The sequence below is a fragment of the Microcebus murinus genome, chromosome 26, assembly GCF_040939455.1.
Source record: "Microcebus murinus isolate Inina chromosome 26, M.murinus_Inina_mat1.0, whole genome shotgun sequence".
In the NCBI taxonomy this organism is placed as follows: domain Eukaryota; kingdom Metazoa; phylum Chordata; class Mammalia; order Primates; family Cheirogaleidae; genus Microcebus; species Microcebus murinus.
In genome coordinates this window covers 3,228,590-3,250,072 of record NC_134129.1, presented here as the reverse complement: position 1 = coordinate 3,250,072, position 21,483 = coordinate 3,228,590, and the positions used below count along the sequence as shown (strand labels likewise).

The 21,483-nt window shown below is 39.7% G+C and overlaps 1 protein-coding gene across 6 annotated transcripts in view; it reads right to left on the bottom strand.

The window, feature by feature from the left end:
- COX18 (cytochrome c oxidase assembly factor COX18) overlaps positions 1 to 21,483 on the bottom strand; it is a 182,257-nt gene that overhangs the window by 116,473 nt on the left and 44,301 nt on the right. For all 6 annotated transcript variants that reach the window (XR_012915068.1, XR_012915070.1, XR_012915069.1 and 3 more), the window contains one exon: positions 14,020 to 14,099. Coding sequence is in view for 2 of the 6 variants with exons in the window: in XM_075997804.1 (XP_075853919.1) it covers positions 14,020 to 14,099 (80 nt within the window). In the remaining 4 variants the exon portion in view is untranslated. Of the gene's footprint in view, positions 1 to 14,019; positions 14,100 to 21,483 lie in introns of those variants that run through there.

Below are 21,483 nucleotides of genomic sequence, written 5' to 3'. Positions count from 1 at the left end.
TGTTTATTTCAGCTTAGATCTTTGTTATTAGTTTATTATAAACTAATTTTTAATTGCCATTAAATTTAAATTATAAAATTGTTTTTAGTCCAAAGCATCAAATATCTAAAGCTCAAGTCTTATTTAATCCTTTCACAAGCTGATATATTAGTTTTCTATTGATGCATAACAAATACCGCAAACTCAGCAATGTAAAGCAATACTCATTTATTAGCTCACAGTTCTATAGGTCAGAGGTCTGGGCAGGTTCAGCTAGAATCTCTGCTTAGAGTCTCATAGCTCAAAATCAAGGTGTTAGCCACGCTCGGCTCTTATCTGGAGGGTCTGGGAGAATTCACATCCAGGCTTATTCAGATTCTTGGGTGGATCTAGTTCCCTGCATTTGTACGACTGAGGTCTTCATTTCTTTGCTGGCTAATGGCTAGAGGTTGCTCTCAGCAACCAGTGGCCACTCTCCAGTTCTTGTGCATGGCACCTTCCCTCTTCAGAGCTATCAAATCCTTCTTGTGCTTTGAACCTATCTGACTTTCTCATCTGCCACCCGCCAGAGAAAGCTCTCTGCTTATAGTGTACTCAGGCAATTAGACTAGGCCTACCTTGATAATCTCCCTTTTGATTAATTCAGTCTACTGATTAAAAGCCTTAATTACATCAAAAAGTGACGTTGCCATTTAAGATAACATAATCATGGGCACGCTATCCTATCAGATTCACAGTTTCTTGTCCTGGAGATTAGGGCAAGAAATGCCTGGGCGGGGAGGCATCTTTAGGTTTCTGTCTATTGTGGCTGATATCTGCACTTAAAACAAATACTTTGCCAAGTTCCCCCTGAGTAGAATACTTTCAATTCCACCTCCCCAAACCCAATGCCTATCATTTCCCTCCAGCACTTCAAGAGGCTTTCACATGAATTCACTCCTCCCCACTAGGGCCTGCCGGCATATTTTAGTATTTATTTAAATATTCATTATAGTGTGCCCCTGTGTCTCAGCAACCCTTACATTACGTCATCGATTTCCAGACATTTTATATTCATCCGTCAAGATCTAATTCTTGTCTGTCCTTTTCATTGCAGTGTCCTCATTGCCAACTATGTTGGTCATTTTTAGGCATTCAGTAAATATTTGTTGAACAAATGAATGAATGTGTTCATATGGCAAGGCTCATTGTTCATCATTGTTTCCTGTTCACTTTATCTTGTCTCTGGCTTGAGTTCTTAATTTTGATTCAGTTACATTTTATCTGGAGAGGTTTCTCAGAGACGTTACTTGGATGACTCTTGCTTTGAGTTGCTACCTATCCTTGGACATCATTATTCAGATGACTAATTTCTTGGCTGCATATGGAATTCTTGGTTTTCTGTCCTTTTTCTTAGATTCCTATGTTTACAGATGATATTCCAGTGGCATTATGATTTTTTTTTCCTCTCTAGATGATATAATCTTTCTTTCTGGAAGGTTGTAAAAAGTTTTCCTTTATGCATTAGCTTTAAAGAATCTTACCAGCAAATAACTGAATGAGTGTCTTTTCTCACCACTCCAGCCTGGACCCCAAGAGTGCTTTAAACAGTCAGACTCATGACCAGCTTCCGACTGAAAAACGTTCCCCCCAAATTTAGCTATTGCTTCTCCTGTGTCTGCTCCCTTTTCCCCTTCTGAACACCTACTGCCCAGATATTCAGAAGCAAATTCGCCTTTCTATTGTCTTTTGGTCTCTGGATGCTTAGGGAGGTGAGACCTAGAACAGGTACCTGGAATTGAGGTAGATATTCCCCCAAGATTTTCCCAAGATTAAGTACCCTTGGTTTTCACTCTGTAATCCAAGGAAACCTGTACCAGTTTTCACCAAAAGGATCCCACAGTGCCTAAGCCCTCACCATAGCCCAGGGCCTCCAGGCTCAACAGAGTCCTGGCTCAAGGGAGTCAAGTCTCTTAAAATTGGAGTAGAAGAAAGGCAGCTGTGTTCTGATCACCACATTCTAAAATCACCTAAACTTATAGAACTACAGAACACTTTCACCGAATGACACCTATTACCACCCTAATAACCAGTGTTTAGAATTAAAGGTTTGCAGAATGTACTTTGGGAAACACAGGCAGTGCTAATGCAAACTGACTGATCTGGTGAAAAAAATTTCACAGTGCAGGCTTTGGTCATGATCACGGTCCTTTTGATAAACCAAGAAAGAAAATCACTGAAAAGGAAATAAAAGTAAAACAAATGTCTCTAAGTTCACATGATATTATCTGCATATTTAGAAAACAATTTCACTATTTGGTGGGAAGTCAAATGAAGCCATACACAAATTTAATACTCAAAAGAGGAGAAAACTGGCATCAGGGCATTCTCCGCTCGCCAAGCTGAAAGAATGTTATTGAAGATCCCTTACATAAATGTTCCTTGACCTTTGAGTGAACCAACAGGTCTTAAAAGTTGCATTAACCAAAGCAAATTCCCGTAGCAAATAAAGTTTTAGATGAATGCATCAGATTTTTTCCCTCTTCAGCCTAAAGAGGAATTACGATCAGCATCACGATCATTACAATCAACCATCAGCAGGCACACCAAGGTAACATTTTTGGGATTGTTCTCATAGACTATTCAGTTCACTCAACAATGAACTTTCCCCCAGTTGTCCACCCAAACACTCCAAGTATCTTCAAGCATCTATGCAAGTTGTTTTCCTGTCTAGAATACGCACCTTACCCTTTTCCCACCAAAGTCCTGCTCATCCATTGGTACAAATCAAATATCACTTACTTTGTGAATTTGAAGTATACTGCTATCAGCCTTCTGAGCTCCTCTCCCATCTGTACTCCAAAAGCACTTTGCACTCGGCTTTCTTAAGTCACAGATCACCTTGGAGTTTGATCATGAATTGCTGTTTGTCTCTCCCAGAAGAATATGAGTCTTTCCAAAGCAGGAACCCTTGCTTATGACCCTAGGGTTTAGCCCAGTGTCTGGTATTTAGCATTCAATAGGATGTTTGTACTTCAAATGGACATTCAACTTTCCAATTCCCCCATAAATTTGACCCTTTCCTATTCACATCAAATCTCCTGTAATCTCCACTGTAATCTTTATTGCTCTTAAAACATGAAAGATAGCCACTGACACCCTGCCTCAGTTTGGCTCCCCCAAAAGCAGACTCTGAAACAAGGATTTTTCTTTTTTTTTTTTTTTTTTCTTTTTCTTTTTTTAAGACAGAGTCTCATTCTGTTGCCTGGGCTAGAATGTTGTGGTGTCAGCTTAGCTCACAACAACCTCAAACTCCTGTGCCCAAGTGATCCTCCTACCTCAGCCTCCTGAGTAGCTGGGACTACAGGTACACCCCACCACACCCAGCTAATTTTTCTATTTTTAGTAGAGACGGGGTCTCACTTTTGCTCAGGCTGGTCTTAAACTCCTGACTTCAAGTGATCCTCATGCCTTGGCCTCCCAGAGTGCTAGGATTACAGGTGTGAGCCACCACGCACGGCCTGCAACAAGGATTTTTTTAGTGCAAGCAATTTATTTGAGAGGTGATCCTAAAAACACTGGAGTGGGGTGGGGGGAGTGAAACAAGGACAGCCAATAAAGGGTGAGTTGGCATGTGGGTGACTGGGACAGATTCTTGTGGGAAAACAGTGTAAAAGAGGATTTCCTCATCCAAAGAGTAAAGGAGCTAAAGAATTTATACACTAGCTCCAGAAAGCAATTGGTGATCTCTGCCCCAGAAGAGGGTCAATTTCCTGGCCATGTGCCCAAGCAGAGTAGCCACCCTTGGCTTTGGAGAAAATATCAAAGAGATGCAGATTTGAAATGTCTCCAGGCTTACATCCAAGGGATAAGAGTAGGGCACAAGAGCAACATATAGCTCAGGCTCTGGTTCTGCACTGGAGCCTTGGTAGGGGCCGATCAGCAGTGAGGCTCTGATTTCCACTCTCTACAGAGCGACAAACATGGAACTAAATAGCAATAATTCCCTCCCCAGAAATAGCAAGCCAACACTGACAGAGTAGAAAGGATTTTTACAATAACTGCTCCTTATTTATAGTTTGCTTCTAGGATTGTGGGCTAGAAAAATGCATAAATGGACCATCTAAAGAAACATGTTGCTTACAGACAGAGGTGACCCTGCCACAGTCTTAGTGTTTGCGAAATAAGAATCTGCAATTTCGATGATCCACTCTAATATTTAAATGTCTTTGACTTTGAGTGATAAAAATAGCTTATATTTAGTGGACATTTACCATATATCAGAGTGCAAAGCTGAGCTCATTCAATCCTCCCAACCATCTCATGAGGTCATTATTGCTTTTATCTGTATATTTCATATGAGAAAACTAGAGGTCAGATGAGTTAAGGAATCCACCCAAGGTTATCTATGTATTGCTAGGAAGTGTTTGGAGCTAGTACTCTAGGCCAAATATCTTTGAACCCAATATACATATCCTTAACACATACTCATTAAGTTCATTATTGTATATCCTGACTAAAGAGCAAGACCCAGTTGGTCAGCACTGTCCATATAATTCTTCCTCAAATACCCTCTTCTCTAAGCTAAATTATATTCATTTCTTTAGCCATTCCTCATATATCTTTCTTGTTTTCCTGTCTTTATTAATGTATGTTTCTCTTTCCCAACTCTTAGTTTTTCATATTCCTCAATAAAATATGTCAAAGTGTTATGTATACAAACTGTATCTAGTTCCCGGCAAGTCCATAAATCACAAAACTATTATTGAAAAGTTATCCATAAGCATAAGCACTTATTTTTAAATCTTGAATTAAGCTAGCCAAATAATAGCATTATGCAATTTATTCCCAGCTTAGAAATTATAGTATGTGGGACACAAGGCAATTCCAAAACAGAGTAAAATCATTATCATCCTGAAAATAACAAAATGGTGCTTTGGGTGATGAAAGTATTCTGGTTATGTTCATAAAACAGGCTAACAAAGAAAATTCATTCTTCAACCACTATGTCCAAGGAAAATTATGTGTTAAAGTTGATTTATGTTTACAAACGTATGGTGAGTTTTTCCAGCATGGGATCTTTTCCCAGAGTCCTTAAACTGGCAAAGTTTCTATTAATTTCATTTTGCTTCTTTGCCATTAGATCTGGGGCATATGGCATACATAGTATAGCAAGCTTCAACTTTTCTTAAAGTGTAGCATACTGGCACTCTATGGGTCTTAAACATCAGCAGTTCCAAAAATGTGACTGTATACTAATCAAAATCAGTATTTTTGATATGTTATTTTTTAACTCCCTGAATGATAACTAGAATATAAGAGACTTAACAAGTGAAACTATAAGTATGGGGAATATGTCTTTGGTATTTAACACTCATTCTTATGTGGTCCTGAGTAAGATAAGAGATGCAGCTACTTGTCCCTGTACGCTGAGTGACTGTGGATACCTGTGTTGGCTTTCTCAGTCCCCCCCCCCCCCAGATCCACCTTCTCCATCCTGCTCTGTGTCCTTACGAAGTGAACCATGTAGATTCTACCAGTGGGCTCCCTTGCACTCATTCATTATGTATGTATATACCCATCCCCTCCTCCCCCCTAATATTATACAAGCTAATATTAGACAAGTTATGAGGACCCTCCTGAGCCTTGGTTTCCCATCTTTGAAATGGGTGCAATAATCCTTACCTCAGGCTCTTACAAGGAAAGGGTCTAGTACTGGGGTCTGCCACACGGCTGGAACTCGAGAATACTTGTCCCATCATGAAGTAGGAGAGCACGCTGAGAGTTGAGAAAGCAAGGCAAGAGATCTTAAAATGGTAAAAAAAAATAAAAATGAAAATTGAATATGAATATTGTGCCTTTTTTCTGTTCATTTTATAAGTGATTCTTAAAATCAGGTCACACTTTCCAAGTCTAACAAGTGGAATCAGAATGGGAAAACAGTCTCTGTTGTTCTATCTGTTTCCATAAGAATCCAGGAAAACCAGAGAGAAATCAAAACATGACTAAAAAATATGACATCTTAAAATTTTTTTTTCTACTTGGTCAAACTTTTCATAGGTTTATCTTTGGTTTCAGCTAAAATTTCCTTATTTTGTCTAAATAGGCCATCCCATTCCCTCCAGCTGTTAAGTTCGGCTTATGCTCTCAGAACAGGATCCTTTCTGCCTAGGGCCCTCACTTTCCATTTAATGCCCTCTGCTTTTTTTCTCCAAAATCCCTGTAACAAATATTAACTTACATGCAGGGAAAGCAAGCAGAGTTTCAAAATGGGCCAGGGGCAGCATTCTTAAAAATAACTCTGAGGAGTAACACTCATATCCAATAAAAACATGAGCGGAATTCAGAATAGTTACAGTGTGGGATTTGTACATTGATCTGCTCTTTGAAAAGGCAAGATAAACATGAAAAATTCCATAAAATCCAAACCAAAAGTCACCTGCCATCACCACCACTCTGCCCTTTCCAATAAATACTTGCTGGCAGGGGCAGGAGGGAAGTCTAAGTTTCTTGCCTCTCGAAGTGACAAGCACATTCTTTCCTCATTCACCAAGCTGCTTTTCTCCCTCTGAAGCTCCAGCTGTTTCTCAAAACCCAGACATTGTTCCCTTCACTGGCCGGCCTCTGGCTCTAACTCCCAGCCAAGACTGCTTCTCCTTGAAACCTCTCGGGGACACTAACAGCCAGGACTTGGAAGACTGTGCCTACTTAAAGCGAGTTGAGTTTTTGGCAGAGAGAGAAAGAGGAGAGAAAGGGGGAGAGAGATGAATGGGAAATACTTTGTGTCAGCACAAAAACTCAAACCATTGTGTTTGGACAATGCCAAGTGATGGCTGATGATTCTCGTAGTGGCTTTCAGACTTGGAGACTGTGGGATCTCTTTCCACTGTGGTTCACAGCCTGGGACCCCCGAGGTCTACTGTGGAAAATATAAAATACTCACAAGATAAATATGTCTATTATGACTACAATTTCTTTCTGTTATCATATGAACGTGAATACCCATAGGACCATGAGGTACTTCGGGGAGGATTTTTAAACCCATTCATTTATATATATAAGCTCCACGAAGGACAATGTGAATTAATTCTTCCTCAGAGATTATAAGAAGTAGATTATTTATGTTTTTCCAAATTAATATTGTTCCTCCTTAAGTGTAATAGAGGAGGAAGAAAAGGGATAAAAGGTGCATTTGTTCACTTCCAAATCCAAGGAAATCAACACTCAGAAGAAAAGGCAAATACCTGCAAATATGTAAAAATTCTGGTTTTTAAAAAATGTGAAAGCTATTCCAGGTCCAAACTATCCTGACTTGGCAAATAACCAAGAATAATTTTTTTTTTAACTCCACACAAAGCTGTTAACCACTGTTTACAGTGCGCTTCTTGAAAGCACAACTCATTAACTTGTCATTCATTAAGAAGAGATGTTGGCCAAAAGCTAACCAGTCAAATTAGTTAGAATATAAATTTGGTGATGTGTGAGAGGGACCTAGAAACAGAGGATTAAACAAGACTGTAGGTTTTTCCCCTCATTATCCTAACAGTATAGCTGCACAGTCCAGAGCCAAGAATCCTGGCTTTTTCTATTTGTTCTCCCATCCCCAGACCATTTCTGTCAACCATATGGTTCAAGATGACCTTCATTCCAGCCAATAAGAAATAGGAAAATGGAAAGAAAAGAGGCAGAGTTCACCACTTCCCTTTAAGAGTATGACTCAGAATTTGCATATATTATTTCCTCCTACATTCCACTAACCATAACAAGGTCACGTGACCAGAGTCTCAAAATATATTGCCATTATTTTTGGCATTCAAGTGTCATGTAAATATCAAGAATTCTATTAATTTAGTCCAAGAATTGATAAACTATTCCTGGACCCAATCTGTCCCATGGCCTGGTTTTAAGTGACTTGTAAGCTAAGAATGGTTTTTACATTTTTAGGTGGTTGAAAAATAAATCAAAAGAATAATATTCTGTGATGTGAAAATTATTTGAAATCCAAATTTCAGTGTCCGTAAATAGTGGATTCCCCTTTCATTCACTGTTTCACTTTCCATCCTTTCAGTTACTCCACATTCGACTATCGTGGGAAAATATTAAATGAAAAGTTCTAGAAATAAACAATCCATAAATTTTAAATTGCAGGCCAGTCTGAGAAAGAAGCATGATGAAATCTGGTGCCATCCTGCCCCATCCTACCCAGGACGTGAATCCTCCCCTTGTCCAGTTTATCTGCATTGTAGATGCCACCACTCATTAGTCAATCAGCAGCTCTCTCAGTTATTAAATCCACTGTCTCAGTATCGTAATGCTTATGTTCAAGTAACCCTTATTTTACTTAATAATGGCATAAAAGTACAAGAGCAGTGATTTGCATATGCCAAAGAGAAGCCATAAAGTGCTTCCTTTAAATGAAAAGGTGAACGTTCTCAACTTAATACGAAATAAAAAAAAATTGTATGCTGAGGTTGCTAAGATCTATGGTAAGAACAAATCTTCTATACATACAATTGTGAAAAGTATATTGTTACAATTGTTCTATTTTATTTATAGTTATTATTTTTAATCTCTTATTGTGCCTAATTTATAAATTAAACTTTATCACAGATATATATGTATAGGAAAAAACATAGTCTATATAGGGCTCAGCACTATCTGCAGTTGCAGGCACCCACTGGGGGTATCGGAACACACCCCCTTGGATAAGAGGCGACTACTATAAACTTTAATCAGAACACAGCTATGCTCATTCATTTACATATCATCTATGGTTGTTTCATTCTACAATGGCAGAGTTTAATAGTTGTTACAGAGACCATATGGCCCACAAAACCTTGCATGATCTGGTCCTTATCTCTCACCTAATCCAGCTAATTGATAGTGGTTGCTGGAGTACTATGTTGAGAGATTCTGATTGATAACTATCAAGTCCACATATTTTCTATCATTGGAATAAAAGAAACTTAAAAGTTCAAACAATGGTAATTTGGAGGAAAAGCAATTTGTGAGGCATGTTCAAGTCTCCAGAAAGCTTATAGGACCGTGGCAGCTTTCCCAGGATGCTGCTTCTCTGGAGGACTGGTTTCCCTGAGATTCCTTTTCTCTCCCCACTCCCCTTTTCTTCCAATAAGCCTTCCTTCTTTCAACAAGTATTTATTGAGCACCTATGAGTTAGACATAGTTACTCTGGCTGACAGAGATAAAATGAAGAACAAGATAAACGTCTTGATCTAATGGTACTACAGGGATTTCTGTCTTCTGAAAAAAGTTGGCAAAATAGGAATTTCTGCTTTCTACAATAAGTCTTGAATTTATGCTTTCCAGAAGTCATACATTCTATTTCTGATTACTATATAACTGCACTAGATATTCTAGATTAATATTCAATAATAGTGGTGAATTTCTTATTTCTGATCCTGTGATCCTGTATCGCAGGGTTTTCCATCACATAACAGAATTTCCACTGGGCATTAATAGTTGTGACTGGAATAGAAGGGTTTCATGATCACACAGGCTGAGAAATGCTGAATTAAACAAAGTTAAACAGATTTCTCTACTGTAGACAACTTGAATATGCCCATGAATCACCAGGAAAAAGATAGTGTAGCATTCTGTATTCCACAAAGTTGTTTGGATTTAACATGCTATATGTTTTATTTTGCTTTTACAATATGCTTGTTCAGGTGGTCTGGCAAATACTGCTAGAGGGAATCTAAAGTCATTAAGTTTCTTTATCTCCCTCTTAGCCCTACTGGCTCTCTTTTGCTCTCCAAGATCTCAGAGTTCATTGCAACACATAAATGTCCATTATTACAACAATATACAAATCCTAGTTGAAAAGGAAATAGTGGTAATTACTCTCCCAGAGTAATTCTTTGATGTCAGAGTATTTTAAACCTATACAAGTATGCAAAAACACATAATTTATAATTATAGATATATAAATGTTTGCACATACATACATTTATATATGTGTGTGTGTGTCACATGTTGGAGTCAAACAACTTTCCAATTATCTGCAAATACATATTTATTAAATGCACACAATGTTTCAGGCATTTATTAGGTATTAAATACAATGAAGAGAAAGAGGGAGTGCTTTACAAATGTTAACTCATTAATGTAATTAATAGTTCAGAGGATTTGAGGAAGAAAATCATTAAACACATCAATGCCATAGTAGTGGAATACAAAAAGAGGACATGCCAAGGGCTCTGCATCATTTAGAATTTATGTGTACCGTATGTAAGAGAAATCTGATGACAGTGGCTTATCCAAACAGCCTCACATCACCTGCCTCACATGAAAAGAAGTACAGAGGCAAGCAGCCAAGTGGGTGCCTCAGTGCTCCGGGGTCTCTGTCCTTTTCATGCTGCCATTATTATGTGACTTAATCTCTCATCTTGCTGTGAATGGTCTCAAGTTGGCTGGGCACCTTCAACCTCACTATTTGTTTTCCAGGCAAGAACAAGAACAAAGAAAGAGTAAAGAAGAATCTAGCAGGTTTCTTCAATTACTTCATCTGCTGAAAATGTCATGTAGTTACTCCTAAGTTGCAAGCAAGTCTGGGGAAGTATTTTAGCCAGGCCCACAGAGCAAAATTCAGTTTCTGACACAAGAAAAAGTGAATGAATATTTGGTAGACAACTCACTCTGTCTATTCCAGATTCTTACCTAGTCTGTGAGGGTCAGAGGAAGTTAAAGCTAACAACAATAATGTTTTTTAAATAGATACTTTTGTTTCTTTTTAACTCATCTTCTATTTACCATACTTCTAACATAAAAACACTCTTCCAATTTACTTAGCCATCTACTTTTGTTATGAGCACAGATTTTCATGGAATTCCTACTACTTCCTTTGAATAACAGTGAAATAAATGTGTAAATAATTTCCATTAAATGTTTGAAAATGTTCATCTTTACTGTGTTAAGAAATGGTGGTTTGCTTCTGTTTTTATTTGAACTATTTTTTGCCAGCAAAAACAATAGTTCACATTGGCATAAGTGGAACATTTACCAGCATGAAAAAGTACTATATAGAATAGCATTTAGCATACCATAACACATATTTTCTTCTTCTCACAAATCTGGTTTAAAACCTTTTTTTTTAATAGCTGTGGCCTCAATACTTCAGAATTTTAACTTTTTTTTTCAACTCTGTAGCATATAAAAGTACATGTGTGAGCTTATAGTGCCAAGAAAAGTTTTCTTAAAGCTATTGCATTTCTACTTGAAATTCTGACTCCATTTTGCATAGACCATGCTGAATACCTTCTTCTTATCCAGAACACAGATATATATTATTACAGTTACTGATCTCTCTACTAATACCTTAAATTTCTCTTTGACTCTTCTTAATACCTAAAGATCACCTTTCACTCCTTTTTTAAAATTTCTTTTTAAGAAATCTAATTTAATGTTATTGACTTTCTAATATTCATCTTCTACAAACAGCTGGTAGAATAGATAATGTGTAACTCTCATTTTTAACAAATTTGTATGTCTATGAAACTCAAGATGGTTGTTCCTAGAAACCATATTCCTTCCCCAAATTTAATCTGTCAAAGTACTATTTATGAAGAATCTACTTCTAATCACCCATAAAAGTTCATGCTTTTTGGCTGGGCACCATGGTTTATGCCTATAATCCCAGCACTCTGGGAGGCCAAGGCAGGAGGATCACTTGGGGCCAGGTGTTCAAGACCAGCCTGGGCAAACATAGCAAAGTCCTGACTCTACAAAAATTTTTTTAAAATAAGCTGGGTGTGGTGGTGCATGCCCATAGTCCTAGCTACTCAGGAGGCTCAGGTGGGAAGATTGCCTAAGCCCAGGAGTTCAAGGTTGCAGTGAGTTATGATCAGGCCACTGTACTCCGGGCAACAGAGTGAGACCTCATGTGTGAAAAGAAAAAAGATAAAAGAAAAAACAAAATGTTCATGTTTCTCAATGCCCACCCATGGGGAAATGATTTATTATATATAATATGACATATTAGTATGTTGCCATGTGAAATGATAATGATAAAGACTATTTAACAACATGAGAAAATATTTATAATTCATCAAGCAGATTGCAATTTGAAAAAACTGTAATCATTAAACAGATGAAAACTAGAAGGTAATATGTAATAATAAAATAATTATGGTAGGTCTATAGTATATATTTTTTCATTTCCTTAAGTTTTTCTGTATAGTCTGACTACTCTTTAATGTGCACGTATTATCTGTGTAATTATGAAGAGGGTAGTAAAAATTATTTTTAATAAATAAAATCTTATTTTTAGTACCTTCCTTTTCTGTACTTTTTCATGTTTCTTGGCTCCTGTTGAGATGTTCAGCAGCCTCCTCTGTCCCCAAAGGCCTCGTCAGCCACTTCCCTTAACAAGGAGCTTCTGTTGGCCGCCGCTTTGGAGACCTACGCCACCTTTGTGAACCCACAGACTTATGTGAGTCCCATTTCCACTGGCCCTGTCCACTGGCTAGGTGCTTTTCAGCTATTGATTTCCACTTGGCCACTTTAATAACCTACCTAAGTTTCAATTTTGCAGCTGTAAATAGTGATAATACCTCTTCCTATAGTAATTGTGAGGATTAAAGAAACAGATATAAAGCAGCCAAATTAAGGTACCCACCACAGAGTTGCCCCCACTACACAATCCCAGTAGCAGGATAATAACAGTACTAAAAATATTCAAATACATACATATGTATTTTAACAAAGTTTTGGTCAAAAGAGCTTCCAAGAAACAGAAAAGACCCACAGAAAAGCTATTGAATCAGGCAAATGGTGAAGAGTGTTAAGTAAGAAAGTGAGAACAAAAGCGGCTAACGAATTGCTCTTAATCACTCAACTGGTTAATGGCAGGGCAGAGACAGAACCCCAATCTCTGGGCTCTGAGCGTGTTGCTCTCTGCATTTGATCATCCCCATCAGTGCTCAGGGCTTGCCTGCGTGGCTTTGTAGCACAGCTGTCTTAGAGGAAATCCCTTCTTGTTTTTCCCCATTGCTGTATGCATCCTTCATACAGTTCCATAGCTCCATGGACATCTGACCACCCACAGCATAAGAAAACTTTCTTTTTGCCATTGGCTCTTAGCACATACACATTGCTAATCCTTCCGTAAACTGCTAGGTGAACCTCAGACTCTCATAGGACTCATATTTCCTCCAGAGGACTTATTATGTAAATAGACATTCTCTCTGTGGAACTCTTTTCTGATTGTTCCTCGCTGGAACAGTTCAGTGCGAAAAATGATGACCACGCTTAACTTTACCCGCCTAACTACCGCTATCTATCCTGTGGCCTAAAATTAAAGTAAGATCACCATCAGGTTTTTTCCAACCTTTTGTAGGAAGATTGAGAGGGGAAAGGGTGGGTTTTATTGGACACTGAGAGGAAGGTTCCTGTAACACCCGCATAAAGAGGTGATGTGGGAAAGCCAAAGCAAGCACAGGGATCAAAAACCAGCTGGGATACAGCCAGGAAAGAAGTCAACACCCTGGGCTTTCCATGAACTTTTCTACTGAGAGTCCTAAGCCAAGGGATCCTTCATGATCAGAAATTATTGGAAACCTGATTTCAAACTCACTGGAGAGATGAGACAATAAATGCTTCGCAGGGAAAGTTTTACTTAGATTAATTAATTAGTGACCACATTTCAACGGCTTAAGCTTACCTTGTGGGTGTAAATGTATGAGTAATACTCAAAACCACAAACCTAGAAGCAATAAAAGAGCTTGGGTTGAAAGTTCTACTTTCAGAATTATCCTCATTTTCCTCTAAGCAACTAGGGAGATGAAAATAAAGAAACTAACAGGAAAACTCATAAATCTGTGACTCTGGAAGGAGAGGGTCACATTCTGATGGGAGAGAAGGTACTTTACCCAGGTCCAGTAGGAACTGATTTCTGTGATGTGCTTGGAAGAGAACCCAGAGCAGAAAGGACCTTTTCAGCTTGTGTCTGGCTTGTCTACCTTTCCTTATGGCTTACCCAGACATTACCACTGCTTCTACCCAACGTGAGCTCCACACACCAAGCCACCTCTAAAACAGAATTACCTTTCTGATGGATCTACGTCCAGCCAGGGATGAATATCCAAGGATGCAGATGAACCCTCAATTTGTATTGACTCAGAGCCCTAAAGAAAACAGAGAACATGCAAAATTATCCAGGTTTTTGAAAATGTACCGGCTGTGAGTTTGTCATTTCTTTCTGCTAGAATTCTTAATTTCTCCTTGTTGTGGGTGAGTTGTATCTCCCCACTGAAAAATCATATGCTGAAGTCCCAGAACCTCAGAATGCGAACTTATTTGGAAATAGGGTCATTGCAGTTATAATTAGTTAAGATGAGGTCATGTCAGAGTAGGGTGGGCCCCTAATCCAACATGACTGGTGCCCTTATAAAAAAAGGGAAACTTGGACACAGACATTCACAGAGGAAAGATGATGTGAGGACACACAAGGAGTCATGTGAAGACAGAGACAGAGATTGGGGTGATGCATCTGCAAGCCAAGGAATACCAAGATTTGTTGGCAAATGTCAGAAGCTAGACTAAGTAAGGAAGGCTTCTCCCTACAGGTTCAAGAGAGATCATGGCCCTGGTGACACTGATTTCAGACATTTAGGCTCTAGAACTGTGAGAAAATAAATTTCTATTGTTTTAAACTACTCAGTTTGTAGTATTAATAGTTTGTTATAGCAGCCCTAGGAAACTAATACAGTGATCTATCACTAAAATTTATTTAATGATCTAGCAACTGATATATTTGTTAAAGACCTGGAAACTGGCCAGGCACAGTGGCTCAGGCCTGTAATCCTAGCACTCTGGGAGGCTGAGGCAGGAGGATTGCTCAAGGTCAGGAGTTTGAAACCAGCCTGAGCAAGAGTGAGACCCCATCTCTACTAAAATTAGAAAGAAATTAGTTGGCCAACTAAAAATATATAGAAAAAATTAGCTGGGCGTGGTGGCGCATGCCTGTAGTCCTAGCTACTTGGAAGGCTGAGGCAGAAGGATTGCTTGAGCCCAGGAGTTTGAGGTTGCTGTGAGCTGGGCTGACACCATGGCCCTCTAGCCTGGGCAACAGAGTGAGACTGTCTCAAAAAAAAAAAAAAAAAAAAAAATATATATATATATATATATATATAGAGAGAGAGAGAGAGAGAACTTAATCTGACTTAAAATTAATTGTATTATAAATTAATTTAGCACCTCAATATATATTAAAATTATAATTTATTTTAAAATAAATAATCATGATTCTGCTGTAAAGTTTTACTGTACTTGTCTAATTTTCACTCAGAGACTCACTAGCTACAGAGTTAGTAAAAACGTCTTGCCCAGCACATGATATTTTCTCTTCGATATTTCCAGCTATAAGGACAATCTCCTTTTTGCTACAGATCAATTTAGGAAGTACAAAGTCACGAGATTTATTTGAGAAGGAGGAGTATAAACACATGAGCAGGCTGATTTTGCAGAGCTGGTAAATTGGAACTTTCAAACCTTTTAGAACCTAATTTAACCATACCAGTTCAAAGACATTTGGGGTACTATAATTAAATGTTGAGCTCCCCTTTTGTTTAGGAGAAGTCATCCAACAATTTCTAGAAAAGCAGACTAGTGTTCAGAAGGCTTCAGTCATAAGAAACAACTTTTTTATTACTGTACTTCCTCGTAGGAAGAATTCTCTAAACACTGCTTTACAAGAAGTTTTCCTCTGTCTAGAAAAAATAAAACTATGATTAGGTAGGTTTCAACTCCAACATTTATAAAAGAGAAAAAGCTGCCCAGATGCAACAAAAGCTATATGAAAGTGGTTATTCATGTCTCCCCTGTCTGTGTAAGCTTCATGAAGGAAAGAATTATATCTGTCTTCTTTATCACTGTATCTTATCATTTATATACAGTCGACTTTAATTAAATAGTTGTTCGATGTATAAATGGTTCAAAAAAAAAAAATAAACTGGGGGTGGAGCAAGATGGCGGACAAGAAACACTGCCAGACAGAGTGTCTCTGCAGAAAAGAAAGATTCTAGCAGAAATTAGAAAAAAGAAGCAAGAAGACGAGCATACAGCGGACGAGGGCCGGAAGGAGGGGTACCTGAGACCCCGGGAGACTCCACGGGAGGGGGCTCTGGAAGAGAACTAGAGGCTGAGACAACCGGAGCAGCCCAGAGACCAGCGGCAAGCGTAGGTGAATTTGCTGTTTCCCCTCCCCTGCATTTGGGACTGCTGGTGGGCTACCCAGCGGGTGGAGAGACCTGCGGACACCAGCCCAGAGACGGCTGCCGCCAGCCAGCGGTGAGCCTGTAGCAGACGTGGCACCAGGTTCCCAACTTCCTCCGGGCACCTCTGTGTGCACAGACCCGAGCCGCGCGGCAGGCGCCATATTGCCTCCTCCTCCCCTCCGCCGACCCTACCCGTGGCTGCCCAGAGAGACAATACAGCCACCAGCCAAGGCACCTCCAGGGAATGGGACCTTCCCTTTTGGGACCCTACAGCTGACTTGGGGGAACTCAGACTGTGAGCTCCCTACCTGCCAGCTCTCCCAGGTGCTGCTGGCACGGTGTTCCCAGGAGAACGGTGCTGACTCAGAGGCTGAGAGACATAGACCCAGCTTGGGCTTCCTGTGGGTGAACTGGGACCAGAACTCCTCTCCCTGGTGGGGATACAGTTTGAACTCTGGGACCCAGAGGTCGGACCTGCAGACCAGATCCCCTGCACCGAGGGCTAGCATTGCCCGGGGCACAGAAGGGTTATACGTGAACAGCCTACTGAGGTGTGTGTGCCTCCAGGGCGGATCAGCATCCTAGAGGGCAACCCTCCTCCCAAGAGGAGGTCGTGCGCCCAGCCCAGGTGGCGTTCCTATGCAGGGAACCTCCCCGCCGGCATCACAGTCTGGGGAGGCCTGGTGGCTTGTGGTCTGGCCTTTTGGCAGAGGCCCAGAAGTTGCTACGGAGTTGGGGAGGGTGGAAAGAAGCGAGGCCCACTCCAGACTGCGGGTCTCAGACAGCCCCACCCCCACACCCAGACTTTCTGGCTGAGCGGGACCATTCCAGCTCCGCCCTGACAGCTTTTCCTGGAAGCAGAGAACAGAACTTTGACCCCTGCTAAATGAGTGAGGGCAGGCTTACCCAACCCAGCTCCGCCCAGAACAAGAGCTGATAACAGGACACAAAATCAACAGCATAGCCTGTTCCTCCAAGCAAACGCCACCTACTGACAGGGATGGCATCTTGCACAGCCTTTCCACAGCACCCACTGACTCAATATACAGGGAGTGGTCCAATCTCACCCACAGACACCACCTAACGCCTCAGAAACTAAACAAGGTGTGTGAATACCCAAACAATAACCTAAAGGAAAGAAACAACAACTGATCGACATGGGAAGAAATCAGAGAAAGAACTGAGGAAATATGAAGAACCAAACAGAAAACAAACCCCCAAAGAGGAGCACCAGCCCCCTAGAAACGGACACCAACCAAAATCAGGCAACCAATATGACAGAAGAGGAATTTCGTATGTGGATCATAAGAACACTCCCCCAGCTGCAAAAACAACTCAATAACCAACACAAAGAAACCACAAAAAGCCTCCAGGATATGGAAAAAGAAATAGACACAATGAAGAAAAGTTTAACCGAACTCTTGGAAATGAAGAATCAATTCAAGGAACTACAAAATACAGTGGAAAGTCTCAAGAACAGGGTAGATCAAACAGAAGAAAGAATCTCAGAGCTTGAAGATAACACCCTCCAATTAAATAAATCAGTCACAGAAATAGAGCAGAGAAACAAGAGAAAAGAGCAAAGCCTACAAGAGCTGTGGGATTATGTGAAGAAACCTAACGTGAGCGTCATAGGGTTACCAGAAGGGGAAGAAGACAACACTCAAGGGTTGGACAAGCTGTTTGAAGATATAATAGAGGAAAATTTCCCAGGCCTTGCTCAAAATCTTGATATACAAGTTAAAGAAGAACAGACCAACCCCAAACCCAGCAGAAGAAGTGAAATCAACAAGATCAAATCAGAACTAAATTAAATTGAAAACAGGGAAGCTATTCAGGAGATTAATAAAACAAAAAGTTGGTTCTTTGAAAAAATAAACAAAATTGACACACCATTGGCTAAGCTAACAAAAAGCAGAAAAGAGAAATCTCTAATAAGCTCCATCAGGAACAAAAAAGGAGATATCACAACTGATCCCAAAGAGATACAAGATACAATTTATGAATACTACAAAAATCTTTATGCACACAAACTGGAAAATGTGGAGGAAATGGACAAATTTCTAGAAACACACAGCCTCCCTAGGCTCAACCAGGAAGAAATAGATTCCCTGAACAGACCAATCTCAACAGCTGAAATAGAAACAGCAATTAAAAATCTCCCTAAAATGAAAAGTCCCGGTCCAGATGGCTTCACACCCGAATTTTACCACACTTACAAAGAAGAACTAGTACCTATCTTGCAGAAACTATTCCACAACATCGAGAAGAACGGAAACCTCCCCGACACCTTTTATGAAGCGAATATTACTCTGATACCAAAACCAGGAAAGGATGCAACAAAAAAAGAAAACTACAGACCAATATCCCTAATGAATATAGATGCAAAAATTTTCAACAAAATCTTAGCTAACCGAATCCAGACTCTTATCAAAAAAATAATCCACCATGACCAAGTGGGCTTCATCCCAGGGATGCAGGGATGGTTCAACATACGTAAATCTATAAATGCAATTCACCACATAAACAGAAGCAAAAACAAAGACCACATGATTCTTTCAATAGATGCAGAAAAAGCTTTTGACAAAATTCAACACCCTTTCATGATACGAACACTTAATAGAATAGGCATAGAAGGGACATACCTAAAAATGATACAAGCCATATATGACAGACCCATAGCCAACATCATACTGAATGGGGAAAAATTGAAATCATTCCCACTTAAAACTGGAACCAGACAAGGCTGCCCACTATCTCCACTTCTGTTCAACATAGTGCTAGAAGTCTTGGCTACAGCAATCAGACAGGAAAATGGAATCAAAGGTATCCAAATAGGGGCAGAAGAGATCAAACTTTCACTGTTTGCTGATGCTATGATATTGTATCTAGAAAACCCCAAAGATTCAACCAAGAAACTCCTGGAACTGATCAATGAATTTAGTAAAGTCTCAGGATACAAAATCAATACACAGAAATCAGAGGCATTCATATACGCCAACAACAATCTAATTGAGAACCAAATCAAAGACTCAATTCCCTTCACAATAGCAACAAAGAAATTAAAGTACCTAGGAATATACTTAACCAAGGACGTAAAAGACCTCTACAGGGAGAACTACGAAACACTGAGGAAGGAAATAGCAGAGGATGTAAACAGATGGAAATCCAGACCATGCTCGTGGATCGGCAGACTCAATATCATCAAAATGTCTATACTACCCAAACTGATCTACAGATTCAATGCAATCAATACCTATTAAAATCCCATCAGCATACTTCACAGATATAGAAAAATAATTTTACGCTTCGTATGGAACCAAAGAAGACCCCGAATATCAAGAGCAATTCTAGGCAACAAAAACAAAATGGGAGGCATTAATATGCCAGATATCAAACTATACTACAAAGCTGTAGTAATCAAATCAATATGGTATTGGCACAAAAATAGGAATATTGACCAGTGGAACAGATGTGAGAATCCTGATATAAAACCATCCTCATATAGCCATCTAATCTTTGACAAAGCAGACAAAAATATACGCTGGGGAAAAGAATCACTTTTCAATAAATGGTGCTGGGAAAACTGGATAGCCACCTGCAGAAGGCTAAAACAGGACCCACACCTTTCACCTCTCACAAAAACCAACTCACGCTGGATAACAGACTTAAACCTAAGGTATGGAACTATTAGAACTCTAGAGGAAAAAGTTGGAAACACTCTTTTAGACATCGGCCTGGGCAAAGAGTTTATGAAGAAGTCCCCAAAGGCAATCACAGCAGCAACAAAATAAATAAATGGGACATGATCAAACTACAAAGCTTCTGCACAGCCAAAGAAATAGTCATGAAAGTAAACAGACAACCTACAGAATGGGAGAAAATTTTTGCATCCTATGCATCCGATAAAGGGCTGATAACTAGAATATACTTAGAACTCACGAAAATCAGGAAGAAAAAATCAAATAACCCCATTAAAAAGTGGGCAAAGGACTTGAACAGAAACTTTACTAAAGAAGACAGAAGAATGGCCAACAAACATATGAAAAAATGCTCAACATCTCTAATCATCAGGGAAATACAAATCAAAACCACAATGAGATATCACTTAACCCCAGTGAGAATGGCCTTTATCAAAAAATCTCCAAACAATAAATGCTGGTATGGTTGCGTGGTTGCGGAGAGAGAGGAACACTCCTACACTGCTGGTGGGACTGCAAACTAGTTCAACCTCTGTGGAAAGCAATATGGAGATATCTTAAAGTGATACAAGTGAATCTACCATTTGTTCCAGCAATCCCATTGCTGGGCATCTACCCAAAAGATCCAATGACACTCTACAAAAAAGACACCTGCACTCGAATGTTTATAGCAGCACAATTCATAATTGCAAGGCTGTGGAAACAGCCCAAGTGTCCATCAATCCAAGAATGGATTAATAAAATGTGGTATATGTATACCATGGAGTACTATTCAGCTCTAAGAAACAATGGTGATGTAGCACATCTTATATTTTCCTGGTTAGAGCTGGAACCCATACTACTAAGTGAAGTATCTCAAGAATGGAAAAACAGGCCGGGCGCTGTGGCTCACGCCTGTAATCCTAGCTCTTGGGAGGCCGAGGCGGGCGGATTGCTCAAGGTCAGGAGTTCAAAACCAGCCTGAGCAAGAGCGAGACCCCGTCTCTACTATAAAATAGAAAGAAATTAATTGGCCAACTGATATATATATATAAAATTAGCCGGGCATAGTGGCGCATGCCTGTAGTCCCAGCTACTCGGGAGGCTGAGGCAGAAGGATCACTCAAGCCCAGGAGTTTGAGGTTGCTGTGAGCTAGGCTGACGCCACGGCACTCACTCTAGCCTGGACAACAAAGCGAGACTCTGTCTCAAAAAAAAAAAAAAAGAATGGAAAAACAAGCACCAGATATATTCTCCAGCAAACTGGTATTAACTGAGTAGCACCTAAGTGGACACATAGGTACTACGGTAATAGGGTATTGGGCAGGTGGGAGGGGGGAGGGGGACGGGTATATATATATATACATAATGAGTGAGATGTGCACCATCTGGGGGATGGTCATGATGGAGACTCAGACTTTTGAGGGGGGGGGAAATGGGCATTTATTGAAACCTTAAAATCTGTACCCCCATAATATGCCGAAATAAAAAATAAAATATATAATGCCCTTTTATGTGCCACCTAGCTCATGTCCATGGACCTTGAGAAGTTTGTATACCCGAATACAAAAAATACAGTCTGGGAAATTATGTTCTATGGTAGATGGGTAAAC